The following is a 24,493-nucleotide window of genomic DNA, read 5'->3' as shown; positions in this document are numbered from 1 at the left end:
GTGATTAGTTGTTTTTCAACAGCTCTGATTGGTGCATTTCGATCCTTGCTGTTTACACAGTGATTTGCTCCCTCGGCGGTCCGCTGTCGCACGGCTCTCATGTTGTTGTGTTTTTTGATAGTGTGCATCCACGCTTCTGGAATTTCTATTCCACTATCCCTGTTGATGTTGTTAGGGTGAAGTCTTACATGAATTGCCTCTTTGACTCTGCGCGTGTAGTAATAAGGGTCACGATCAATAAACTTTACTTCGTTCCAGAGTGGTTTGTGTGCGGTGTTGTGGGCATGCCCTGAAACGGCGGAGGTCTCGGTACGGGCGAGTCGAATGTCTCGATCGTGCTCCTTAATTCTGTCTTGCATTCACAGGGAATCCTGTAAACTACGCCATCTTTTTTTAGCCGGGTCGACAGCGTCTTTCGGTCGTACTAGCTGAGATCTTAGCGTAGTCTCCGACTTAAAAACAGCGCGTACGCCTTTTTATTGTAGGCAAAGGCGAAGCTGTTCGGACCGACCCTTGACATTAGGTAAGACCGCAGTAGCTTTGAACTCGTTGGCGGGTTCGGTACTGTTGTTTGGTTTTTTCGGTCTTGGTAAGTTTCTGCGAGAAAGAAAAAAGGATAGCCATTAGAAACCAGAACAGAAGACAGATGTTTTTTCTCCTCGGAGATGACGGAGGGTTTTGTTACGAGACGTTTGGCGCGCTTGCAAAGGCACTTAACAATACTGCGTTTTACTGATTGAGGGTGGTGTGAATCATACGCTAAGTATTGATCGGTGTGCGTGGGCTTCCTGTATACGCTGGTGGTGAGTCGGCCGTCAGGTTCTCTTAAAACTGCGGTGTCTAGGAAGGCGAGTTTGTTCAAAGTGAGAAGACAACAAACTCGCCTTCCTAGACACCAACGAGTTCAAAGCTACTGCGGTTTTACCTTCTACACGCGCTACTACACGCGCTATTACACGCGCAGAGTCAAAGAGGCAATTCATGTAAGACTTCACCCAACATCAACAGGGATAGTGGAATAGAAATTCCAGAAGCGTGGATGCACACGATCAAAAAACACAACAACAGGAAAGCCGTGTGACAGCGGACCGCCGAGGGAACAAATCATTGAGTAAAACAGCAAAGATCGAAATGCACCAATCAGAGCTGTTGAAAAACAACTAATCACAGCAGAGCATCATGCTTGATAAGATCATGCATGACCAGTCGACCTCATCGACTGAAAAAGACTAACAGTATGCAGTCGAAAAGTCGCGATTAGCTTTTATTGGTATTCACCACAATGAATAACCAAAACCTTTTTTACGAATGTTGAGGCATCTGTTCTTACATTTGAGCGTCATGAAAAGTCTCCTTTACAAATTTTTTAAATGCACCGATCAATTCGAAGCTTCAACATCTCCCACGGGCAATTGACTGTCGTCCTTGCCCAGGGGTGGGGAATTTGAACCTTGCATGGCTGGGGTGGAGAGTTTGAACCGTCTTCTCAGCGGACTACACATGTCTTACCTTTTGTATGAGGGTGTTTCAAGGTTATGAGCACACTTTCGTGAGCGAATGACTCAAAAGAAAAGGTCCACAAGGTCTAGGTTTTAAAGCTTGGTAAATTATTAGAAAGTCCCGTTCCCTGATTTTGCCTTTTACAAAAGATTGCCCATCAATTCCAGCACTTGGGTGGGGCATTTAAACAAAATTTTAGCCCGGTGAGGAAGGGGGGGGGGGGACTTCAAAAGTTCAAATTCGGGGGGAGTACCCGAGGGAATGATTTTAAAGTTTAATGATCTACGTATAATTTTCCGAAGACCAGAGAGCCTTACGCGCGTGAGGAAATCTCTCTGCTCCTTGGCGGGTTTCAATTCTGCTGAGTTTGGGGGGGTCATCATTGATCTGCAAAAATAATTTCCACAAAAAAAAAAGATACCACAAATAAAACGCCGCAGAAACTAAGGTGGCTTAACACGGTTTTGTTTGGTAACGATTAATTGAATGGTAGTTCTCGGCTTGTTTCCTTGAAAACGTTATTCAACAAATGCCCAGTTGCCTCTCATTAAATTTTACCTAGGCTACCCTTGTAACATCATAGCCTATCAGATACATCCTTAAAGCATTTGGTGCTTGTGCCCTAAAAACAAATCCGTTGTCACTCTATTTCTTTTGTTCTTAGAAAAGCCTCTAAACCGGCAGAACCTCTCCACCCTCATAAGAAAGTTCCCGCGATCTGCCGGGGGGAGGGGAAGAGAGAGGTAGTCTGTAATGGTCACCCCCATCTTGGAAGAAGTAGCAATACACCTCGCTTCATTCACTGTCCAGCTGTATAACTGACTTTGTAATTTCAAACCGTCACCTATTGAAGTGCTGTGGCAAATGCAACTTAACAAAAAAAACGTACTGCGGGAAAGCAGCTTCGAGATCTACGAAAAACTACCTTCCAGTTTTTGTATGAAAAGTTAAAATTGCATAGATGTCCGATTGAGGCCGAAGCACGAGCAAAATTCTCCCTTCCCCCTCCCCCTCTCCCCCATCGGCTCAAATGCCTGGCGCTAAACTGCTCCTATGCCCAATGACGTCGTTTACTGAAAATTCACCTCAGGTAGGCCTTCATAGATTGTGCTTGTAAAAATAGCGTATTATGCTACAAGCATTGATAAATTTTTTCCGAGTTATGCTCAAAATTATGCTTGTTTCTGAAAATTGTATTACCTTTTCTCAAAGTATATGCTTTTTAAATAAGAAACACAAAACAAATCCAAATAATGTATTTATTGTTAAGAAATCATGATATCCTCTTTATTTTGTGCTATATACTTGCTCTGATAAAACATAATTAACTACTGCACGTAATTCCAGACTAGAAGCGGTGACTTGAAGTGTCAAAATGTACAATGTTATTGTTAGCATCACGGTTATCTTCGACGCCACTTTGTTTTTTATGAAAGCGGAAACTGGGATTAACGCTTTCTTTACTTCCGGTGTGCCCAGTCCTTTACACATCGAACGACTCAGTATTGAGGTAACCTCCTTCACCCAAGACATTGCAAAATTAGACTGGACCATGGACTGAACTTGAAAAAAACAAATCTTAGAAACCAAACAAGTCACGACTCTAACAATGTTCCTTCGAAAAAACAAAAAAAAATGTGCCGAGTATGCTAGCAGTACTACTTTTAATGAAAAGAGCAAAAATTATGTTCGTTTTTCCAAATTATAACGCTGGCACCATCTACAAGGGACTAGCCGAAGCCTTAATTGCGCTTAACAAGTTTTTGCCACTTTCTGATTGTTTTCAAATTAATGCTCTGTTGATTTCAGTGATATAGGAGTACTTTTCTGACAAAATTCACCAGTCCGCGCCTTGAAAGCGAAGTTCGAGAGTGAAATTGGGCATTTCGATATATACAAGCACAAGATCTTTCCGTACAATAAACTATTTCAGGTCACGTTTTATCGTTTCTCGATTCTCTAGTTCAAGCCTGAATTTTGTACACAACTGCACATGTAGTATTTTTAGCTAAAATGATCTTCTCAGACCAAAGGATTGCCTCGAAAGTGGCCAAAATGAACAAGAAAGACTACGTTCATTTTGTTATAAGCGTGTGATGTAGGAGAAATATGCGTATCCATGGGGAAAAGCCCGTGGTTCATATATGACAAGTGTATTGTATATAATCAATGAAACCGAATTGTTGTACAACTCTTGTTTAAGGAATGAGTTGGTTTTATCAACTGTTACAAGAGTTGGCCCTTTATCAGGGCGAAGAGTTCTGTCGAAAGGCTAACACTCGACGGTGGACGTCAGCCTTAGAAACTCTTTGCGGTAGTCAACTTACAATATAAACTCAGTTGATGAAACTAAATTATCTAGTAATGGTTCCCCCAACATACACAGCACCGCAGTTTAGAAACTTTCCCCCTTTATTCTTGTTTAGGAAAGTTGCGCGAGTTCTTGAACCAATCACAGCGTGCTGAGGCTGAACGTTTGTAATCATGGAAATCACCGTCACTTATATATTTATATTCAATACAGTCTGAAATTTCATTCAATTTAAAAACCAGAGTTTCGCTTCATAGTCATCGCTGAACAGTGGAATCTTGTTGTTCGCTAATAGGTCATGTGACATGTCCACAGGCCGATATCCCATCAGGCGCATCGCACCTCGACAGTAATGCTCTATGACGTTGATTTCGTGTGGATGAACCTTCCACCTCCAACGATTTGCCGCTGCCCAAGCATCATCTTTTGTGCATGTGACTAAAGGGCCATCTAATTCACGATTACAGTCCTTCCTACTCTGCTGCGTGGTTTCGTTTAGCCATGCACGCACGCTTTCCAACAAAGACAACCCAGCAAAGTCGTAAAGTCTTTCTAACACTTTTGACGGCTCCATCGCTAAGTCCTCGTAACGCAGGAGCATAATCCGTGCTCGCAAAGAAGCTGGTAACCTCCTCACTAGTTCCAAATTCCTCTCTGTTTGCTGACACAGCGTGTAACTATACACCCTGGTGCCTAACTTAGAATCGGACCCTCCTTTTTCTTTGAAAAAACCAATCTGAAGTGAAGATGGGATCACTGCTCGAGGGTCTCGAACGAGGAAGATAATCTTGCATTCGACGTCGTTCGAGTCACAAGCGGTTAAAACTGTTTTCAGATTATTCTCAGGAATTCGGGAGAGAAGGATTTTCAAGACGGTCAAATTGTACTTATTCTTACAGACGTCACCTAGGGACTGGCTTGACAAAGGAGGGCAAAGTTCGGGACTCCATTTGGGATCCGTCATCTCAACTGGACACAGAGGCGGTGATCCCATCGCATGGCTGATGCGCGGATGTGCTGGTTTACGGTAATAATTCTCAATGTCCGCCAGTGCGGTCTGAGGCTGATCGAATCTGCATTGAGCGAGGGAGGCTAATAGCTTTTCGGCCAGCCTGTTGTAACTAGTTTGATTGCCGCTCTTCTTGTAAACTCGTTGAGCGGTTTGTAACGGTTCGTACATGTAAAACACTGAAGGATGATGATTAAAAATATCTCCTGTCAGCGAAGACCCAGAGCGGCCATGAGATACAATAATCAGATTTCTACGCGCTTTTTTTGTCGAACCACCAAGGAATGTCTTAAATTCGCCGAAATCATGGACTCCAATTTCACTGTGCTGTTCATCACGGTAATCCAAAGGTTTAAGGAAAAGACCAACGAAATGCACGCATGTGAGAAGAATTGTCGCGAAGCATATCCAAAGAAGCTTCGATCCCAGTTTCTTCTTTAGTGGTCTGGCGAGTCGTACCATCGAAGAAACTTTTGTAGTTCACGGCAAACATTTACAACTTAATGCCCTGAGATGGTGACTTACTAATTATTGACGCACTGTGATACGGTTTCCAAGGCAAAATCAAGTAGTTTTTTAAAGCACGAAAGTGCCTTTCAAATGATCTGAACCACTGGCGGCGCAAGCTCCAGCTGTGAAATTATTATCTTACATAGCCTTATGCAGTAAACTCAGAAATGGAGAACTCGCTAAAATGGGTTCTTTTTAACATAGTAAGCGGTCAGATAACAAGCGATGCACAATGGAAGTACAGTGAGATATTTTTTATTGAGAAATTGATTTATTTTTTCATTCCTAAGGGCGGTCGTAGATATTCCCATACAAACTCTTTTAATTTTTTAATCTTCGCAAGATGATCATCTCACAGCTGGAGCTTGGGCCGCTCCTGTCAGAACATGCACATATGGTTAGACCCGGCCACCAGGTTCGGAAAAACAAAGATACACGCATGCGCACGATTATAAATTGACTTCCAAAAGCATCATTCGCTACGTAATTTTAGGGGATGATTGCTTTCACCCTGAAGCCGTTTTTGACAAATTTTTTTTCTTCAGCAAGGCCTTAAACTTTAGGTTGGCTTTCTTGCCAGCCGATGGCGAAGTTTTTCGCATTTCCCCTTCAGCCAAGTCAAATGTTCACCATGGTAACCGTCGCTGTTGCTAGGAAACATTTTCAATGGGCTACGCTATATAACAACTAGTCAACATTGTTTTCAGTATGGCCAACTGGCATATTTCGGAAGCAAAATTTGCGAAATGTTTTATACGCGAGGCAAAAACATTTTTTTGTTTCACAGATCCCCAACATATGTTTATCGTGGTTCTAAACAGCAGAATATTTGCCTCTCCTGCAATGTTTACGAAACTAAGGAAGAGAACTAGCGAACGAAAACATATTTTACACAACCTTTTGTCAATTCTTCGATAAAATTAATTCTTCAATAAAGTTAATTCTTCATAAAAATGTGTTACTATCATAAATTTTTTCTTGTGGGTCTGATTATTTTTACTGAAGAAATTCTTGGTCGGTGTTAAGCTAAATGACTTCTTATCACTTTTGTTACTTTGCGTGGTAAATTTTAGTATGAGATGTTCGTTGTCCTTTCGAATTCTGCATATACTCGATAATAGATTGCCATCTTCCCTAGAAAGAAAAAAACAAAGAGCTTGATTGTTCGAGAAGCGAGCGAGTGAGGGAAATTTTCCCCGAGCAAATCTGCTGAATATTGAAAAGTACAGTGTTAATTTCAAAATACCCTGTAGGTTATTTTTCACTACAACTTGAGCTAAATGACCTCTTCTCACTTTTGTTACTTTGCGTGGTAAATTTTTGTACGAGATGCGATAAATTTTTGTATGGGATGTGGTAAATTTTTGTACGAGATGTTCGTTGTCAGGGCTTTTCTCTTTTTTTTTTTACATGTAATTAACTCACCCAAGGGCAAAAATGAATGTTTGCCCTCAAATCTAGCCGAGTGTCTGTATTTTTCTTTTGATCACAACGACAAACGCATCTTGTGTAATGCCACAGACTTCATTTACACCACTGAATATTTCCGAGCTTCCGACTCGTTGAAATAAATTCATGTGGAGACAGTTGATATCTTGAATTTGCAAGTGCGACTTTGGGCTGAATGTTCAACGAGTGGTTTTCAAAGTGTCTGATGAGACTGATGAGCGTTTTGGCCCAGGAAAACAACCTCGCGTGCAGAGGAATGATGTAGTTAGGTATTGGGAGCGAGGGATGAAGTTTTTTAAAATGTATTCATTCTTGGCTTGTGGTGTTACAACATACTAGCAAACGATTACGCCAACGTTTTTCTCCCTTTAAAAGCAATTCCCTGTAACACAGAAATACAAACCGTAGCTTCTCATCGAGCTTTTCCTTAGTTCATTAATTTGGCTGTTTCTTTACTTTATTGTTGATCTGTATCCAAAAAAAAATCAGTCCACCGTAACCCGTACTAAGTTGCACCGTATGAGGCGGTCACCCTGTGCTGAGCGGTAGGTTCTAAAAGTCGAATTTTCTTCCCCTTAGTTACTGTAATTTTTTACCTCTGTTCAGCGGTCACCTCTATTAAGCAGTCCTAGTCACCTTTAAGTGAATTTGTATTGTCCTCCACCTGTGCTGAACGGTCACTTAAAGCGGAATCACTTAAATAAAACTGAGAATAATCTTTCAAGCAAAATTTTAGTCATGTTTCTCTCCCGGAATCAAAGTTAGTTGTACTTCTTAAGCGATTTTTGCACATTAAGGGGTCAATTATGGCATAAAATGGCAGTTTTTTTTTTTAGATTATCCCTATTCTTTGGAACCTTTATTTAGCGTTCACCCAGCCATTACTCGTGGGTGACCACTTTAACAGGTTTGACTGTATCCTGTCAGTCACTGAATGTCTTCACTTTGACTCAGCAGCACATTTTTACAGATATCATATGAACTCGTTAATTAAACATTTGAACTTCTTCAGGCTCCTTAAGTGCACACAGAAAGGTTCTTTTAAAGTAGAATTGCATAACTCTCATATGTATAGCTTACAAGCACTACAAATTCATGTAAAGTAATACTGTCAAAAGAGTGTTTAAACTATTCTAGCCTCTATGATTTTGCATGATTGCATTTCTATATTCTGTGATTGATACAGACACAATGGAGTTGATCAGATCTTTCAACAATGGTCTAGAAGACTTCTTCTGTCTCATCAGTCTGTTCCTCTCCTCAGTCTCTTGATCACTAATAAAACCCTTATCAAAAGTGACTTGCTCCCCGCCATTTTTAGACTATCATGCCAGTTCACATCTCCTTGTGATGTTTAGCTTACTTTTGAGTGGCTGACGAGATTAATAAGTTTAAGTTTTGCTTATAAATTAATAACACTTCATCAAAAATTAGTCCTAATTGAAAAATTAGAAGAACATGGAAATGCCCAGATTACTGTTGCAGTCTCATCTGAGTGCTTCTTGTTAGCTCACTTCTATCCTAGTGTCTTTCTTCCACAATATAGGAGTCTGACTCATGACTCTGTCTTTTCTTCACATAGGGAGTGTGTCTCTTTAGTGTAGCATTTATTTCATCTAGGGTCCAGGCAGAGGAAGATTTTCTTGTGCCCATCTGCAAACAACAGAAACAAAAATTAAAACATACAATGCTATACAGAAACTAACAACAACAATTAAAATGAAAGAATTCTCTGGTTAAAATCACTAAAGAATGAAAACTTCTGGCTTCAATTCTTAAACCTTTCAAATCTAAAATGTCAAAGTGTTTGTTTAGATTTTAGTTTTTAAAAGTGTAAAACTGAGGGCCTCTAGCTTACCTATTTGATATTTTTAAACCCGAAGTCTCTCTTATTTCAACCCTTTAACCCCTAAGAGTGACTGGCTTCTAATTTCTCCCCACATTATCACCTTAGAAACAACTGCAAAGGTCTGGGGAATAAAGGAAAAAATACAATCAAGACGCACTTGATTGTTACTCAAATTTATCAGTCCTTTAAGAGATGTATAGAGAGCATTGTGAAGAAAATGAATATTGATGTTAGGGTGTAAAGTGTTCAGTGAATTCTAATGCTTGTTATTCTTCTATTGTTTGCAATTATTTGAATCAGATGGCTTAGCAAATCAATATGGAAAAGGAGAGGGTTGAAGTCAGACCATGACAATAGCTTGGGCAAATTTATACCTGTGCAAACTTTTCTAATGATCAATGCATGCAATCTGGTTGTGATGCAATTTGATACATCCTGTCTATGCCCCACCTACACATTTGTATTGACCTCTGTGAAAAGTAAGCATAGCATGAAACCAAATGTTGCCACAGTCATGTATTGCAAGCAAAGAAATTGTTGTGGTTGCAAGCAATTGCAGAAAAGAGGCCTGAGAAATTCAGGCTTCAACCGGATTTGAAATAGTGCCTTCCAGATACTAGCTAAGTTCTACTACCAACTGAGCTCCTAAGCCACACAATTAGAGAGAGGCACTAGTGAGAAGGTTATTGCATTCTTGCCTGCATGTAAACTGTATCCAGTCAAACTCGTCACCTGACAATGACCACCAGTATGCAATTCAAATGTCAGGATGCATATTGAGGGAAGTATTGGGGTCTATTAGAAACCACAAAACCATAAAAAAAATCATCCAAAAACGAAAAACCGGAAAAAAATTGGATCAATATCAAAAACCGCATGCAAAACCAATAAATTTTGACATCTCAACTATCAAATTCCTACTTGATCTCTAGCAGTGATAAGTGGAGGATAGAGAGGTTTCACAGCTATTTGAGATCAGTTTACAGCTATTTGAGATCAGTTTGCAGCTATTTGAGATCAGTGCTGCTCAGATCGAAAAGAAAGTGGTACCCACATACGAAAAACGGAAAACCACATCGAAACCAAATCTGAAAACCAAAAATCAAATGCCAAAAAAAAATGGAAAATTCCCAAACCACAATAAACACTAGTTTGAAAGGCTTGCAAAGCAAGTTGTCATTTTTAAAACCAAGACAGTCATTAAAAATACCTGATTAGAAGCACAGTCGAGAAATAAATTGATTTCTTCTTGGCAGTGGGTGTCGATAAATCCGTTGCTTTTCCAGCATGCCATAAGCTTGTACATCTCATTCATACAACTTCCCTCTAAAACATAAAAATATCAAATAATGAAAATTATTATCACTAGTAGAGCGAAAAAATTTCCAAACAGCTCAAAAAGATCGTCATCGCTTGACTTTGTGCAACTTAAGTATACCTCCAGGTACTTGAGGTTTGGGAAGTATATTTGGACGAAGTTTCGCCGGAACCTTGCCTCTTTTGAATCCATAAATAATAGTAGGTTTCCTCGCCCGAGCAACAGTTGTAAGATTTACCATGACTGTCAAAAAAATTGATCTCAAAGTCGCTACAGCTCGAAGCATGCCTTCGCCGCCATGTTGAATATTCTGCAATATACCGAGATGACCCTCGCGCGCCAGCATCGACCCCAGGGCCCCTCTGATTCTCTCAAAGGGGCCTGAGTCATCCCGATCAATACAGAATCAGACGAGAAAGTGATGAGAAGAACTGTTTTATTTTTCAATAAATACTTACAAGCACCATTTAATGGATCTTATGGTAGACAGTAGGGAGAGTTGATATGAGCATCTTAGGCAGATGAAAAAACACCAACACCTGGTTACTCTCTGACAGTTTTGCGGGTTCTTTCCACAAAAGTAAAGAGATAAAAATAAATTAGAAATAAGAAATAACTGCCATTTCTCTTCGCCACATTGAACATAGTTAGTGATTCCTTGATGGAAATCTCCGTTTTGTTTATCTGTGTGTGTTTTCATTTCTTTTCGTTTTGGCTCATCGTTTCATCTCAGTACCACGTGCTTGAGTTATAAATAACTTTTCACATTCGGTTACTTTCTTCAATATACAGTCGTTATATTATTTCCATTAGCTGCCGGGTGCTGGATTTTTTCTAATTGTAAGTTAAATTGCGCATTTCTTTTAACGTAGAAGGGACCCGTCATTCTTCATCACCAGTGGGGTGGGGGAGGGGGGGTAGAGAGGATTAGATAATTTTGGTTGTGTTATGTCACGGGCTGTGTCACGACAAAATTTACTTGATCCCCCCATAAGATTCTATAATATTCTTATCTCCCCCCCCCCCCCCTTCCCCTCATTGGCATTTACAGTATAATTGGCAGTCAAGGTGCTATAGTCCCTCCTTTATACTCTGTTGGTGACGGCTAATTCCCAATGTCTCCCCCTGAAAACCACGTGATCCCCCCCCTAAATATTTCCCTCCCCGCCATAAACAATGAATAGTCCCTAATAATTCGTCCTTTCTCTTCCTTCTTCGCCTATTGCTTTTATTTTTGCCCCATGCCCTTACGCGGCTCACACCTTCCTTGGTCACGCTTCTCCCGTTTGAATAAACGGAAACAAAACGGCTTATTGTTCAAACTTCCGATATTTGAGCGATACGCTTTTCAAAGATTGATTGATTACCGATTATCGACTGTCTATCATTTGTGTATCGGAAGATATTCGGTTTCAATATCGACCGTGACGTAATTGCAAAAACTTGCATCCACTTCGAAGTCTCGTGTTAGTCATATGACAAAACTTTCACAATCATTTTTTCCTCGATTTCACCCTCTAATATCTCAAAGGAATGAACCAAACGTCATGGAAAGCTTGAATAGTTTAGAAACTTCAAACCAGCCGGAAATTATCACTCAGACTGTTGATTCGGATGCCTTTGACTCAAACATTACCGAATGTCAATCGCAACTCAATCCCGATTTAGTTGTGTACCCCATGCGATCTTTAATCGATGAAAAGATCAGCATCGTCGTTAGAGGTCTCACTCCAAGACAGCGCATAACATTGAAGGCAAAACTAACTGGAGATTCCAAAGAAGAATTCGAATCTTACGGCCATTTTATCGCGGATGGAGCAGGAAGGGTTTGTATTGCGGAAACTCCATCGTTATCGGGAACATACACCGGTGTCGATTCTATGGGTCTACTGTGGAGCATGAAACTTTTACCTGGACAGAGGAAAGGGCAACGGCTAAGCAAGAAAGACGTCACAAAACCTTATTACGTTCACCTCCACTTATTTAATGGCCATGTTGAGGATTTTGCCTGCAAAGAAGTGAAGGAACTGCAGCCGATCCGTAGCGTGACATTTGAGAGGTGTTACATGACATGTGGTGTGCGAAGAATTCCTGTTAGGAATGGAAGGTTGCGAGGTACTTTGTTTTTACCTCCTGGAAAAGGACCGTTCCGTGGTGAGTTGAAGAGACTGCCTGTTTATGTTTTGTTGTTGTTGTTGTTGTTGTTGTTGTTTATAGCCTTCTCTATCTTCTAAGAAAGATCTTTTAAAGGAATTCCCGCGTAGGCCTTCTTTAGGGCATTACACAGCTCTTAGGGAAAGGATCGTTGCGTGACATATTAAAACGATGGCTTCATAGGACATCATACCCACAAAATTACGTTACGAAAGGTCATCGCAACTAGGTGGCAATTAAACAGAATCGAAAAAAAGACTCGGGTCTCAACGACTTACACCAAGAGAGGGTCAGGTAAATTTTATGCTTCCAACAAATGATCGTCCTATGATACAGAGATAGCGCTGTTCGCATGTTAGAGATAGAAATTGCTTCTTAATTTTGCGTGGTACCAGGAAAAATTCTGATGTTTAATCGGTGCAGATGGCTCTTTCATAAAAGTGAATATGACTGACGGGTTACAGAAAAAACATTCGCTGCCCGACTTAACCGACTTATTCCAACAGTCAAGCTTCCACGAAAGAAGGGCGGGGGGGAGGGGAAGTGGGAGTTGCAAGAAATTGTTTTGTATACATCCTCCTGCCAGTTCTTGTAGCAATAATGAAAACGGTTGCGGGGGATACCATAATACCCTGTCACCCTCTCTTGCTCTCTCTTTCTCTATCTTTCTAGGTATCATTGACTTGTTCGGCACGATTGGAGGTTTAGTAGAGTTCAAGGCCTCCCTTTTGGCCTCTCATGGCTTTGTAGCCCTAGCCCTGGCCTACTTCGCGTACGATGACTTGCCAAAGGTACCAACAGAACTTGAGTTGGAGTACTTCTTCGAGGCCTGTGATTGGATGCTGGCGCATCCTGACGTCATGTCCTGTGGTCTGGGAGTGATGGGCGTTTCTAAAGGTTCGGAGTTAGCTCTTATTTTAGCAACACATCGGAAAGAAGTAACTGCGGTTGTGGGTATCTCTCCTGCGCATGCTCTCATAGCTTTTCCGCTGAAATATAAAGGAGAGCCGTTGGCCTTCCTTAAATTTGAACCGGATCTCGTCAAGCTGTCAGAAAATGGAGCTATGATCTTTAAAGAATCATACCCGCCGGATGCGACTGATGGTCCGAGACGTGCCGCTACCATCGCAGTCGAGAAAATTCAGGGGGATATATTGCTTATATGCGGGGCTGATGACCAGAATTGGAGGGCACAGGAAATGGCACGCAAAATCCGTTCCAGATTGCATAAATACGGAAAAGGATCGCGTTGTACAATCCATACTTATCCCGGAACGGGACATTTGATTGAGCCTCCTTACACACCCACGTGTCATCTTTCCTATCATAAGTCGTTTGGGATGTGTGTGGAATGGGGCGGTGAACCACGACAACAAGCATTCGCCCAAGAAGATTCCTGGAAACATATCTTAAACTTCTTCGCCAATAACCTGTCATTGAAGAATAAGAAAAGTCGTTTGTAGTTCAACATTTAGTTCTCTAGGTGGATTCTGGGCCAATTTGCATGGACGCTGAAACCTGATTTCATTCGATTGATTATCAACTCTACTTGATAACGGAACGTAAACCGCCGTAGCGATGTTTAATTAACGAAAGATCGCTAACAAGAGATTATAATGTCTTGTCGATTATCAATTTATTGTTTCATACGCCTGCCGACGCAGTACAAGAGTTTCTTTTTTCGTTGTTGTTGAGCAATTCGTAAATGTGTAGAGTCATTAGGTGTCGATAACTGATGATTTAGAACATTTAAAAGCAACTAAAATGCAAGGCTCGTCATTTCATCCTACCCTCTGGAAAAGTTTAAAATTATATCGGGCAATATGGATGTACTAAACCGCAACTTTCTGTTCTGATTAAGAAATAGGCGTACAAAAGAGAATCAGCAGATGTACTCTGTTTAGCACATACCACATACCTGTTGAAGGCCTAAATGTAATAACTGTCTTAAATGTAATAAAGTCCTAAATGTAATAACATTTGGTTCTAGATGTAATTAAGTCCTAAATGTAATAATATTTGGTCCTAAACGTAATAAGCCTTCAAAGCAATCATTTAACTCCACCAGTGCATTGTTGCATAGCGAACATCCACATTTAGATGTTAAAGTGACAGCTGTTGCACCAAAAAATCCTCCGACCAATATTCATGTCACATCGCGGACTCGCTGATATTAATCAGCGTCTTTTTTTATTTGCTAGACTGCAGTCGGTAAGTATAGGCTGCAAACCACTTGTATTGCGCAAAATTCTAATTTCTTTGCGCATTATAATTTGATGACGTAACAGATATAATTGTTAAGATTTTCTATCGCTAGACAGTGCTATGGACACCTAGAACCAATGGGTAAATATTTATCTTGACTTCTTTTGATATTATCGATATGAACTGAAACTAATTTGTTAACGCATTACTTTACAGATTTCGAATCTCCGATCCATATCCATGGTTTTTGTCATAACCTTCATCCGTTATTTATTGTAATAAAATATCGAGGTTTGGAACCTTTGGTATATTAATGTCATAACACACCGTCACACCACTACACTTATGAACACTTCGCATCAGAACGCTGACCAATACGCCTCCATGTATCACTGGCTCAGACTCTTTAAGTGCAAGAGATTTTGGAAAATGTGATAACGTTATTCATGTCTGATCAGTGATAGAGTTAACAAGTCATAAATGAAAATTACAAACCTAGACGGGGAGCCTACTTACTTGTGGCTCGAACAATTTGCAGGCTCGGATATACATTTTTTGTCTTTCTTCGCCTGAATAGACTTTGTTAGCATGCACATTTGTTTCCCAATTCGGACCTCGTGACAGTATTCTAGAGAGTGATTACTTTCAAACTCTCGAATATCTTCGTGAGTATATGAATATGAACAAAATAATTTTCACCCCAAGGGAACGTAAGTGGGACAATTATGTCCTGCGCAAGAAAAAAAGTTCGTGGAGCGGACTAACAAAGTTTGTAACTATTGGACAATCGCCGATTCCCGTATCCCGTTCATAATAGCAATCCCGCATCTCGCTCCCTTCTTACTTTAAATTCCCGGATCTCGGATTTTAAATAAGCCTAATCCCGAATTCCGAAAAACCTCTTCGAGACCCTCATAACTCTTCAGCTTTTGTCATGAGATATGCATCCGTGAATTCAAGTATTCTTACCGTGTCGCGCGACTTCCCTTCTTGGAGCAAAGGGTTTCTACGTGACGCGGACCCGTGATGCGTTATTAAGACCAAAGATTTTTTTCCCTATTTGACCTATTTGCGGGTTCCGGTTTTTCTTCGATCTGAGCGGCAATTACGCGCCTCCATTGACCTCGAATAGCAGCTAAACGCAAACATTATCGAGACGAATGCGTGACAAACCAACTGAAATATTGCAGGGTTAAGCACGGAACATTGCCAGGGTTTCTTTATCAACGCCACCACGAAGTTGGTGACCAAGGTACAGGCCACATGTGACTGCTTGATTCAATATTCCAATAGAATCTCCAAAATTTCAGGTCTTAATTCGCAAATGGATTTCGATGAACCTTTCCAGAACTATAGCTTTTGCGACTGCAAAATTGCAATCCTATAGAGGACTTTAGGGCGAATTTCCTGAATTTGACTAGGCTCCATTACCAGCTGCTGAGTCCGTAGAGACCACGCTTGAGGTCGTCGAAAGAGCAGCTGTTAATTTAAGCAGATACAGAAGATACGAATGCCAAGTCCATGGCATTCATAAATCCTGTAATGAAATTGGTGTAGTTTACTCTGTATGCTCCACCTGTCACCGCTGTATCGGATCGATCCGGGTTTTAATAACAAGGATGAGAAAATGTATCGGTTTGACAGTTTTGCATGCGGTTTTCCGGTTTTGATCGAATTTTTTTGTTTGTTTTTTAGGTTTTGGATGATTTTTTTATGCAGTTTTGCGGTTTCTAATAAGCCCCAATACCCCCCTCGTTGTGGGTGATGCGAATGACTTGTGAGAAAATGAAAGCAAATATTTCCATGCAGCATAAACAACATATTCCTATTCATCCTATGCCTGCTGACCGCAGCACCATCATTAGGAAATTCAAGGGGAAGTGATGATTTCTTCCCCCTGGTCATTTACAGCTCGTTGGATATTCTCTTTTCTTTAGGAAGTTTAAAACTTGCAGCAAGGTAATTCAACGCTGTATTTCGGTAATGTCGAATCCTGGCGTGACTCCAAACATCCACGTTAATCCTCGTGTGTCACTTATGGACCGTAAGGTCAAGATATGCTTATCTGGACTTGAAGCTGGCCAAGCTGTTACATTACATGCCTCAGTTGTGGGTGATGCGAATGAAATATTCGAATCTCATGCACATTATGTAGCTGACAAAGACGGTAAGAAATATGCTATAGGCACTTGAAGTGTGGGAAAGATTCCTTTTCAAGTGGTTGACAGACAAACATGACAAATATATGGTATTTTGTAAGTGTACTTCAGCTAGTCCTTCGTCAGAGCGAATCCCTAACCTTAACTTTACCCAAATCCATTTGCTGTAATGAAGGGTGAACGTTCGAAAAGTCCGCTTAAAAACTCTTTACGGCGGCCAATTTACATTTTTCATCTGAGATGATAAAACCAAATTATCTTGTCCTTCACACCAGCGCATTACCACAGTTTCTCTGGAAACTTATCCCCTTCTTATAACTTTAAATGTTTGAAAAGAATTGTATTCTCCTTGCATTAAAATTTCAAATTTTGGCAGCTGATACAATTTTTTTTTATAGTACATTGACAAAATGTGGAAGGACATCAGGTCTGAGGGGGAGGGGGGGGGGGGCTCTAGATATTTGCCAGACAAGCTTGAGAATTATGCAGTTTCCAGACATGTGGAGAACAAGTTCAGTTTTACAAGAATAACAGCTTCAGAATAGTGCCATTTGGAATCAACAACTTAAACCCTCTCTGGATGTTACAAAGAGGAGTAAATCACTAGCCTTCAGTTTGGCTTTCAAGTGTTGCACAAACATCTAAAGTTGGTTGTTCTGTTAATAAACTAGTGGAAGATGCAGTTTGTTGCTTTATGTAAACTAACTGAAGACAATGTACTATTACAATTATCAGTACAGTGAGGTGCAGAAAAAGTTTGGTGATGGGCTTTTGACCTTAAAACTCATCTCCAGTGGTAACTGATCTGGAAGAGTCATGAGTCACCAACTGACAAATGTAAAAGCACTCTAAAAGAAGTCAAACAACAGGTTTTCACTGGAAACAGAGCCAGTTACCTGTCACAACAACTCAGTTTTGATGTTAAAACAAGGTTACTAAACTTCCTTAGATCGTGTCACACTCAACTGAAAATTGTACATTAGTAGTATGTGAGTTTGCCACTTTAACAAAAATGAAAGGTTTATTACCAATCTAGAGTATTCAGTATGTGACTCAGTTAATTTTTCCTTTGCGCTATTTTTTACTAGCATCTTGAATTACTTGAAGCTCTACTATTACATCAGAACTTATCTTTTTTAAAAATTCTTTAACCACTTTAATTTTATTCCTAAGGAAAAATTGATAACTCAACTGATGCTTCACATGGTGGTTCCTACATTGGAATTGAACAAATGGGATTCCTGTGGAGCATGACACAGGCTCCTGGTCAGAGAAAAGGACTGAGACTTGCAAAGAAAGATGTCACAAAACCTTACTCAATTCAACTGAACTGCTTTGATGGACATCTGTCTCCAAAGGATAGATTTGTGAATAGTTTAGCAAGAAACAGTTTGCAGCCAATTGTGAGCTCAGTATTAGAGAAGTGGTACATGGCTGAAGGAGTAAAGAGAATTCCTGTAAGAGAAGGGAGGATACGTGGAACTTTGTTCCTACCTCCAGGAAGTGGAACATTCCCAGGTCAGTGTCTTTGATGAAGAAAAGTGGTCTTGTCACAGCTTTTACATTTTGAAAAATGTTAAGTCAGTGCTTTGCAACCATTGTAAATGCACTCATCCCTCACAATCCTCAATGTTTATTTGCTTATACTTTCTATAATTTGGGGTTGTGCCTTTGTACAAGATAAACTCTTTGTTATTCCAGCACGTTTATCCTTTACACCTCAATACCAGTATGCATATTCTCCATACTGTTCTCTATACATTTGCTAGTGTGCAAACAGGGTGAATCTGTCGAACATTCAGGGATTTCTTCTGTTAGTGATGATTTTCCTTATTCTTGTGACCTTAAGGTGTGATTCGAGGCTGCTTTTGTGAGGAGAAATAAGATGCTAGTCACTCTTAGGGATTTTAGGGTCACAGGTTAAGTCAAAGCCACTTTATTTTAAAAGGAATAGGGAATATTCCATTTTCATTTGTATGGGACTGTAGGCTAGCTTTTCAAACAACCAGATTTTTTCTGATCCTAAGCTACTCGCAAATGAACAAGGAGAGTAGACACTAACTCTGGTTTGTTTTTTGTTAATTAGGAGTCATTGATATGTTTGGAACAGCAGGAGGCTTGATAGAATTCAAAGCCTCCCTTCTGGCATCACATGGGTTTGCCGTCCTCTCACTGGCATATTTTGCATATGATGACCTACCAAAGTATCTTCCATTCTGTGAGCTGGAATACTTTGAGGAAGCGGCTGACTGGCTTGTGAAACATCCTGCTGTTGTACAACAAGGAATTGGTGTCATGGGTGTGTCAAAAGGAGCAGAAATAACTTTAATGATGGCTGCAAACAGAACAGATATTGTGAAAGCAATTGTGCCAATTTCTACTTCTTTAGTAATCTCAGCCTCGGCATTTAAGGTTAGGGGTCAGTTATCAGGGATGTACTATGATAGCTCGAAAGCTATTATGACCTCAGATGGGGCATTAATCTTGCGAGACTGCATCCCAGTTGATGATTTTAACCAATTTGAACCTTCCTGCATGATCCCAGTGGAGAAAATTGATTGTCCCATGTTGATCATTTGTGGAGAAGATGATCTAGATTTGGCAGCAGTTGAAATGGCACAAGAAATTTGTACACGGATGAATTCCTGCAGCAAGGGTGATTTGTGTTCTGTGTTGAGTTATCCGGGCACAGGTCACCTAATTGAACCTCCATATGCACCACATTGTTTTGCATCCTACCACAAGGTTCTTAAGGCAAACTTTGTGTGGGGAGGAAATACACATGACCATGCAAAAGCTCAAGAGGACTCTTGGCAGAAAATAAGGGAGTTTTTCATGAAGAATCTTGGGCAGAGCTGTAAAAGTCATCTTTAAAAATGTTTGAGGAATGAATGATTAGGAATAAATTACAACTGGTATTAATCATAGAATTTCACGAAGAGGACAGACCTCTTCATGAAACATACACATAGCATGGGAAGGCAGCATTTTTAACCTGTATATTTTGTTGTTGTATTTGCTGTTCTCATACTGCAAGAAATTTGATAATTTAATATTGTAATTTAGATGATAGCTAAGAAATCTAGTAAATTTTGTAAATTTAGTAGCAGAGTTATTGTTCTCCTTAGCCTTTTTTAATTTGTACCTTCTCTTTGCAGCTGAGGTTGTGCTTTTGTTGTTTTCTTTTTTACTGTTATTGGTATTGAAATACTTAGAATCAGAACAATAAAAAATAACACAAGTTTGCTTAAGACCTGCTTTAAAGGAGGGTGAAAAGAGTATGTAAATCCACCATCTGTGGTAATTTAATACTTAATCTTGGACCCACATTATCATAATTTTGAATTTAGGCCAAAAGTTTTCAGTCTCTGCAATCCTTTGTGATTTTAATACCCGCAAATCTGTTAAATTTTATTTCATGCATATTCCCAATCCATGGTGTCCAAGGCAAATCCACTTATCTGCACACTTAGTCAGCCCTCTTAAAGGGAAGTAGTTGAATCATAATTTTGCTTGGTCAAGTAACTACTAATGACACTGCTAATTGATAATGTAGTTTTTAAAGAAAGGTAGAGAAAGACAAATAAAAAGATATAACATTCTGATGCCAGGCTTTGACATTTTTTTAACCACTTGAATGTTTGTCCCATAAGGATGTGGTTAGGGTATAAGGCTTGACTGTGACATTTTTTTAATCACTTGAATGTTTGTCCCATAAGGATGTGGTTAGGGTATAAGGCTTGACTTTGACATTTTTTTAATCACTTGAATGTTTGTCCCATCAGGATGTGGTTAGGGTACAAGGCTTGAACAAGGTTTACACTTAAACTATTTCCAAATATATGTTTGGTAATGAATAACCAAAGTGGACTAAGTGCTTCAACTTCAAGTGTACAGGTATAGCTCATAGCATAATAATTGAGAAGGGCATAAACATTAATTTGCAGGTTTGATTGCTTACATTTGACTTTTTTTTCCTAAGTTTCTACCACAGGTGTTTCTTAACTGTATGCCAAGACTCAGTGCAAAAACTATTCTAAAAAAGACACATTTGTCCTTCCATAATTTTTTTTGAGGCATTGACCAGTTGCTTCAAACAAAGTTCATAAACTTTGCATACCAGACTCAGTCAATCTGAGCTTTTACTTTGGATACTAGTACTGGAAAATGAAACATGAACATGTGGTTGCCTGCACCTTGCTCCCAGCCAGTAAAGGTAATCAAAGAAGGGGGCAGCGAAAACCTTGATAGCGTCTGGGTAAGAAAAAGGCAAATGAGTCTGTTGCATTGCTATGAATACAAGGTATGGTGTATTGTTTGCACAAACTAATTTAAGAAGTGAAACTAATTAAAATAAACTACACAAGACTATCAGATAATGGATTATCCAACAAATAGAATGCCTCTCTCTTTCAACAGCTACTCTTCTAACAGATTCCCTCGACCCCTTTACACCCCAACATCAGTATGCATATTCTCCATACTGGTCTTCATACATTTCCGAAGATGCTGACAAGGAGAATTTGTGTTAAAATAAAGAGCTTCTTTCAAGGGTGTGTTTCGTTTATCAAATAGGCTTTGCCTCTTGTTGATAGATTTATTTAATGACAAGAATCGTGATTATCATTAATTCCATGGATTGATTTAAAAGTGTTAGATTATTATGTTTCGAGTCAGTTTTTCACTGGAATCAAAGTGAGAAAGAAGTTATTTTGTTATAATTTTTTGTTTCTAAATCCACCTGGAGAATCTGCTAACCTGTAAAGTGAGACTGTCGTAACAACCCACCACAGAAGTAAGTTTGCATTAAAGATTTCTAATTTAGCTACAAGATTAAGGCTTGACTTGCGTTTGTTCTGATTGCTAATTATAAATGTATTTCTTTTAGATCGAATAGTTATTAAAGCTTGGCTTGATATTATGCGGTTTGTGATTTAACCAGTTCCGTGTAAGGAAACAGGATGATCTTTTCTTTTATTCTCATGAACTTAATGTGCATTGTGGGTTATATTATAAGCAGAAATTAGATACTAGTATCTCAGGGGTCAAAGGGTTAACTCTTCCAAGAAAGATTAGAAATTGACCTCTTCCAAACATTTCTGGAAGACAAGACAATTCTCTGGTCACACAGTATCAACAACTAGTATTGGGACTAAATGGCTACTAATAAGTTTGCTGGTGTAGCTTGTCAGGGTCTTAATAAGCAGAAGTGAACAAAAAAGAGGCAATGCAAAAACAACATTATAGGTCTGGCAGAAGAAAGTGAGGCATAAGCTCTTCCTCTTGCTTCAACTAAGCAAGAGACTAAAACTTAGCTCATGCTGGTTGTGTCTATAGTGTGTAATTGAACAATTACTGGACATTTACAAGAGTTCTTTAAGGACAAAGGATAGAAGTTTTCAAACATTTAGGTCTATAAAAAGACAACTTTGCAAATTTCTATTTTTTACTCATTACCTTCACCATCACTTTCCTCCCCCCCCCCCTTTTTCCAAAAAGAGATTTGCTTTTTGCAAGCAATGAGTCACTCTTGCGTATATTTAAAAGTCAGCTACTTTGTTGAGTAACAAAAGACAAGAGTCAAGTTTGAATCACTTTACATTTTAATGATACAACTACTGAGCATTGGAAGTTGAAAGACAGCTGACCATTTTACTGAAAAGGAAAAGAGAAACAAAATATGAATGACTGACAGTATAATTGTTTTCTCACACAGTTAAGTTTGAAATGAAATAATCCCATGAATATCCTTCCCCATGAAAGTATTAGCTATCCAACCTTGTAATTATTTTCATTTTGATTAAGAAACAAAAAAATGACAAGTAAAGGAACCATTTTCCTTCCTTATATCAATTGATCACTACTCATGAACTAAGATAACCTCACATCCAAAAAACAGAACCAAGATAAACATGATCACTTTTATTTTTTACCGTTTCCTTTTAAGGGTGATTTGCTGAGAGGGTGCAGTGAATTCTCAAGATCATTCTCAGGGCATATTATTAAGCAGAGCCAATGCAGTCCTCCATGAATGAAACAAAATAAAAATTTGACAATGAATAAATAAAACAACTGGACTAACCTTCTTTCCTGTAGCACCAACTTTAGCCTTCTTTGTTCCACGAACCTTCTTCATTCTGTTCTTCTTTTCCTTTCGCTGTTTGCGTGATGACTTTGGCTTTTCATAAAGTCCATGCTGGACAGGTGATGAAAGAAATTAAAATGGTCAGCAAAACATAACAGCCCAAATCAAAATTTTGATTCAAAGTTTCAGAGGTTAGAGTATAACAATATTCCTAGGGTACTTTTGCCATTCAGCAATTTTTTCCTGACAAGTTTTGCTAATTCTGGTTTTATCAGCTGAGTTGATAATGTAAATTGGCCACCATAAAGATTTTCAAAGCTGACATTTCAAGCGTTAGCTCTCCATCAGAGCAAGCAATGAGGGGCTAATGCTCAAAGCATCAGCTTTGGAACTCTTTACAGTGGCAATTTACATTATCAACTCAGTTGATAAAACCAACATTATCTTGTTATACTCCCCCACAGACGTAGCACCACAGTTTCTTCAGAAACTTACCCTCTTTGTTTATTAACAATTAGACAATACCAGGTAATTGGAAGTTTGGATCTTAAGTCTGACAGCAATATAACACTGTCTTTAACTGAGTAACAATGTTTGCACAAGTGTACAAACTACTCTTAGAGTTGACATGAATTATGGGCTTAATTTCATGTAAATGTACTTTAACTCACTCTAGTCAGGCGGTACTTTGGTTCAAACTTCTTAGCAAAATCCAGGGAGTCGTATATCAAAGCAAAACCAGTACTCCTGCCACCGCCATAAGCAGTTTTAAAACCAAAACAGAAAATTACATCTGGGGTGGTTTTATACACTTTGGCCAACTTTTCACGGACTTCAGCCTTTGAGACATTTGGTCTTCCAGGGTGAAGAATATCTACCACCTGTGAATCGAACAAATCAGCATGTTTTGCATCAGTTCACACATGTGCTTTAAACAGCTTGATGTAGAAAGAAAGTAACTAGATCACAGAAGATGTCAAAATCTGGTAAGAACATCAGTGACACACTCCCCTCTGTCTTGTGTACCACTTTTTTACTTACCTCTTTTTGATGTTATTACAAATGTACAGCAACATAGAGTCTATTAGTTTAGAAGCAGAACTTTGATAACAACTCGGGACTACAGAACAAGGAATATCCCTACAGGATATGTCAAACAAAGATCTTAAACCAAAAATTCTGCTCTTATTCTGGCAAAAAAATTTTTCATTAACATAGAATAAGAGAAGAGTTATGAGGACATTACCTACATCTACGCTCTACCACGTACATACAATTATTATTGGAATAGGACAAAATTGGCACACTAATACACTGATACAACACTAAAAAGCCACAGAAAAGTCGGGTAAAAAACAGACCTCCTTTACACGAAGAAGAGATATTTCCCCCGGATCTTATCAAAGGATTCTGAGGAAAGAGCCACATTAAAGCTACAACAAGGCAATAAAATATAACATTAAGGGTATGAATTACCATTTGCTTCCGTTGAAGCAGGCGGTTAGTAAGGAACTTTCTCGTTCTGATTGTTGCTGTACCGTCGCTCTATAACATACAAAAACATGAACTGTTCATCGGTTTAATTCACGATAACAGGGTATTTTCCTCTATGATACATTTTATTCGAAATTTGCTTAGACTTATACGAATAAACATGGAGTCATATTGTACATTGAGAGGAAATGAGCAACTTCTGGGCCTCCACTACTGGTGTGTTCAGCATCTTCCACAATGATGTTAACGAACTTCAACAACACTGTAAATGACGTTTTCCCGCAAGAAATTTCAGAAAAGACCTCCGGAATTATTATATAAGTATTTATTTATTCATTACATTTCGTTTTAACTTCAGAAATGGACGGATGCATTAGTATTGAGAGGATTGCTCTCCTCACTTCGCTTCAAACTCACCATTTTGCTCAGGCAGACATTAAAGAGAACGAA

The 24,493-nt window shown here is 39.3% G+C and overlaps 5 protein-coding genes and 1 pseudogene across 5 annotated transcripts; 2 read left to right on the top strand and 4 right to left on the bottom strand.

Annotated features, from left to right (window-relative positions):
* Positions 1–15: 15 nt before the first annotated feature.
* On the bottom strand, positions 16–2,267 carry LOC149048674 (uncharacterized; annotated as a pseudogene).
* Positions 2,268–3,897: 1,630 nt separating this feature from the next.
* Positions 3,898–5,368, bottom strand: LOC113664971 (carbohydrate sulfotransferase 5). Its single transcript, XM_027180602.2, has one exon. The coding sequence runs from the start codon at positions 5,280–5,282 to the stop codon at positions 4,038–4,040; it is 1,245 nt and encodes a 414-aa protein (XP_027036403.2). The 5' UTR covers positions 5,283–5,368; the 3' UTR covers positions 3,898–4,037.
* Positions 5,369–7,495: 2,127 nt separating this feature from the next.
* LOC113665006 (uncharacterized) lies at positions 7,496–10,265 on the bottom strand. The gene is made up of 3 exons (XM_027180656.2): positions 10,067–10,265; positions 9,839–9,954; positions 7,496–8,432 (listed from the first exon to the last, which is right to left on the bottom strand). Exons 1-3 carry the CDS (start codon positions 10,230–10,232, stop codon positions 8,301–8,303), a joined length of 414 nt encoding a protein of 137 aa, XP_027036457.1. The 5' UTR covers positions 10,233–10,265; the 3' UTR covers positions 7,496–8,300.
* A 1,095-nt stretch (positions 10,266–11,360) lies between these two features.
* LOC113665009 (acyl-coenzyme A thioesterase 1) lies at positions 11,361–14,604 on the top strand. The gene is made up of 2 exons (XM_027180659.2): positions 11,361–12,100; positions 12,773–14,604. The coding sequence occupies exons 1-2, from the start codon at positions 11,422–11,424 to the stop codon at positions 13,561–13,563; spliced, it is 1,470 nt and encodes a 489-aa protein (XP_027036460.2). The 5' UTR covers positions 11,361–11,421; the 3' UTR covers positions 13,564–14,604.
* Positions 14,605–15,204: 600 nt separating this feature from the next.
* Positions 15,205–20,069, top strand: LOC113665012 (acyl-coenzyme A amino acid N-acyltransferase 2). Its single transcript, XM_089201361.1, has 4 exons — positions 15,205–15,557; positions 16,001–16,472; positions 17,638–17,982; positions 18,551–20,069. Exons 2-4 carry the CDS (start codon positions 16,289–16,291, stop codon positions 19,336–19,338), a joined length of 1,317 nt encoding a protein of 438 aa, XP_089057487.1. The 5' UTR covers positions 15,205–15,557; positions 16,001–16,288; the 3' UTR covers positions 19,339–20,069.
* A 1,980-nt stretch (positions 20,070–22,049) lies between these two features.
* On the bottom strand, positions 22,050–24,487 carry LOC113665001 (small ribosomal subunit protein eS24). Its single transcript, XM_027180651.2, has 5 exons — positions 24,461–24,487; positions 24,026–24,094; positions 23,221–23,430; positions 22,547–22,660; positions 22,050–22,119 (listed from the first exon to the last, which is right to left on the bottom strand). Exons 1-5 carry the CDS (start codon positions 24,461–24,463, stop codon positions 22,117–22,119), a joined length of 399 nt encoding a protein of 132 aa, XP_027036452.1. The 5' UTR covers positions 24,464–24,487; the 3' UTR covers positions 22,050–22,116.
* Positions 24,488–24,493: the final 6 nt, after the last annotated feature.

This window comes from Pocillopora damicornis, chromosome 3 (genome assembly GCF_964200805.1).
Source record: "Pocillopora damicornis chromosome 3, jaPocDami1.2, whole genome shotgun sequence".
Taxonomy (NCBI): Eukaryota; Metazoa; Cnidaria; class Anthozoa; order Scleractinia; family Pocilloporidae; genus Pocillopora; species Pocillopora damicornis.
The sequence above is the reverse complement of the archived record's forward strand: the minus strand, read 5'-3'. Positions and strand labels throughout refer to the sequence as shown.

What these genes read in the sequence shown, in the direction of transcription:
- LOC113664971 (XM_027180602.2), bottom strand. Translation starts at nt 5,282, where the DNA reads ATGGTACGACTCGCCAGACCACTAAAGAAGAAACTGGGATCGAAGCTT.
- LOC113665006 (XM_027180656.2), bottom strand. Translation starts at nt 10,232, where the DNA reads ATGCTTCGAGCTGTAGCGACTTTGAGATCAATTTTTTTGACAGTCATG. An exon ending in CAAACCTCAAGTACCTGGAG is followed by an intron (nt 9,955 to 10,066) that starts GTATACTTAAGT and finishes TTTATGTTTTAG; the next exon opens with AGGGAAGTTGTATGAATGAG. An exon ending in TCGACTGTGCTTCTAATCAG is followed by an intron (nt 8,433 to 9,838) that starts GTATTTTTAATG and finishes TGTTGTTTGCAG; the next exon opens with ATGGGCACAAGAAAATCTTC.
- LOC113665009 (XM_027180659.2), top strand. Translation starts at nt 11,422, where the DNA reads ATGACAAAACTTTCACAATCATTTTTTCCTCGATTTCACCCTCTAATA. An exon ending in TGGAAAAGGACCGTTCCGTG is followed by an intron (nt 12,101 to 12,772) that starts GTGAGTTGAAGA and finishes CTATCTTTCTAG; the next exon opens with GTATCATTGACTTGTTCGGC.
- LOC113665001 (XM_027180651.2), bottom strand. An exon ending in TGCTTCAACGGAAGCAAATG is followed by an intron (nt 23,431 to 24,025) that starts GTAATTCATACC and finishes TTCGATTCACAG; the next exon opens with GTGGTAGATATTCTTCACCC. An exon ending in CAAAGTACCGCCTGACTAGA is followed by an intron (nt 22,661 to 23,220) that starts GTGAGTTAAAGT and finishes TCACCTGTCCAG; the next exon opens with CATGGACTTTATGAAAAGCC.
- LOC113665012 (XM_089201361.1), top strand. Translation starts at nt 16,289, where the DNA reads ATGTCGAATCCTGGCGTGACTCCAAACATCCACGTTAATCCTCGTGTG. An exon ending in TTATGTAGCTGACAAAGACG is followed by an intron (nt 16,473 to 17,637) that starts GTAAGAAATATG and finishes TTTATTCCTAAG; the next exon opens with GAAAAATTGATAACTCAACT. An exon ending in AGGAAGTGGAACATTCCCAG is followed by an intron (nt 17,983 to 18,550) that starts GTCAGTGTCTTT and finishes TTTGTTAATTAG; the next exon opens with GAGTCATTGATATGTTTGGA.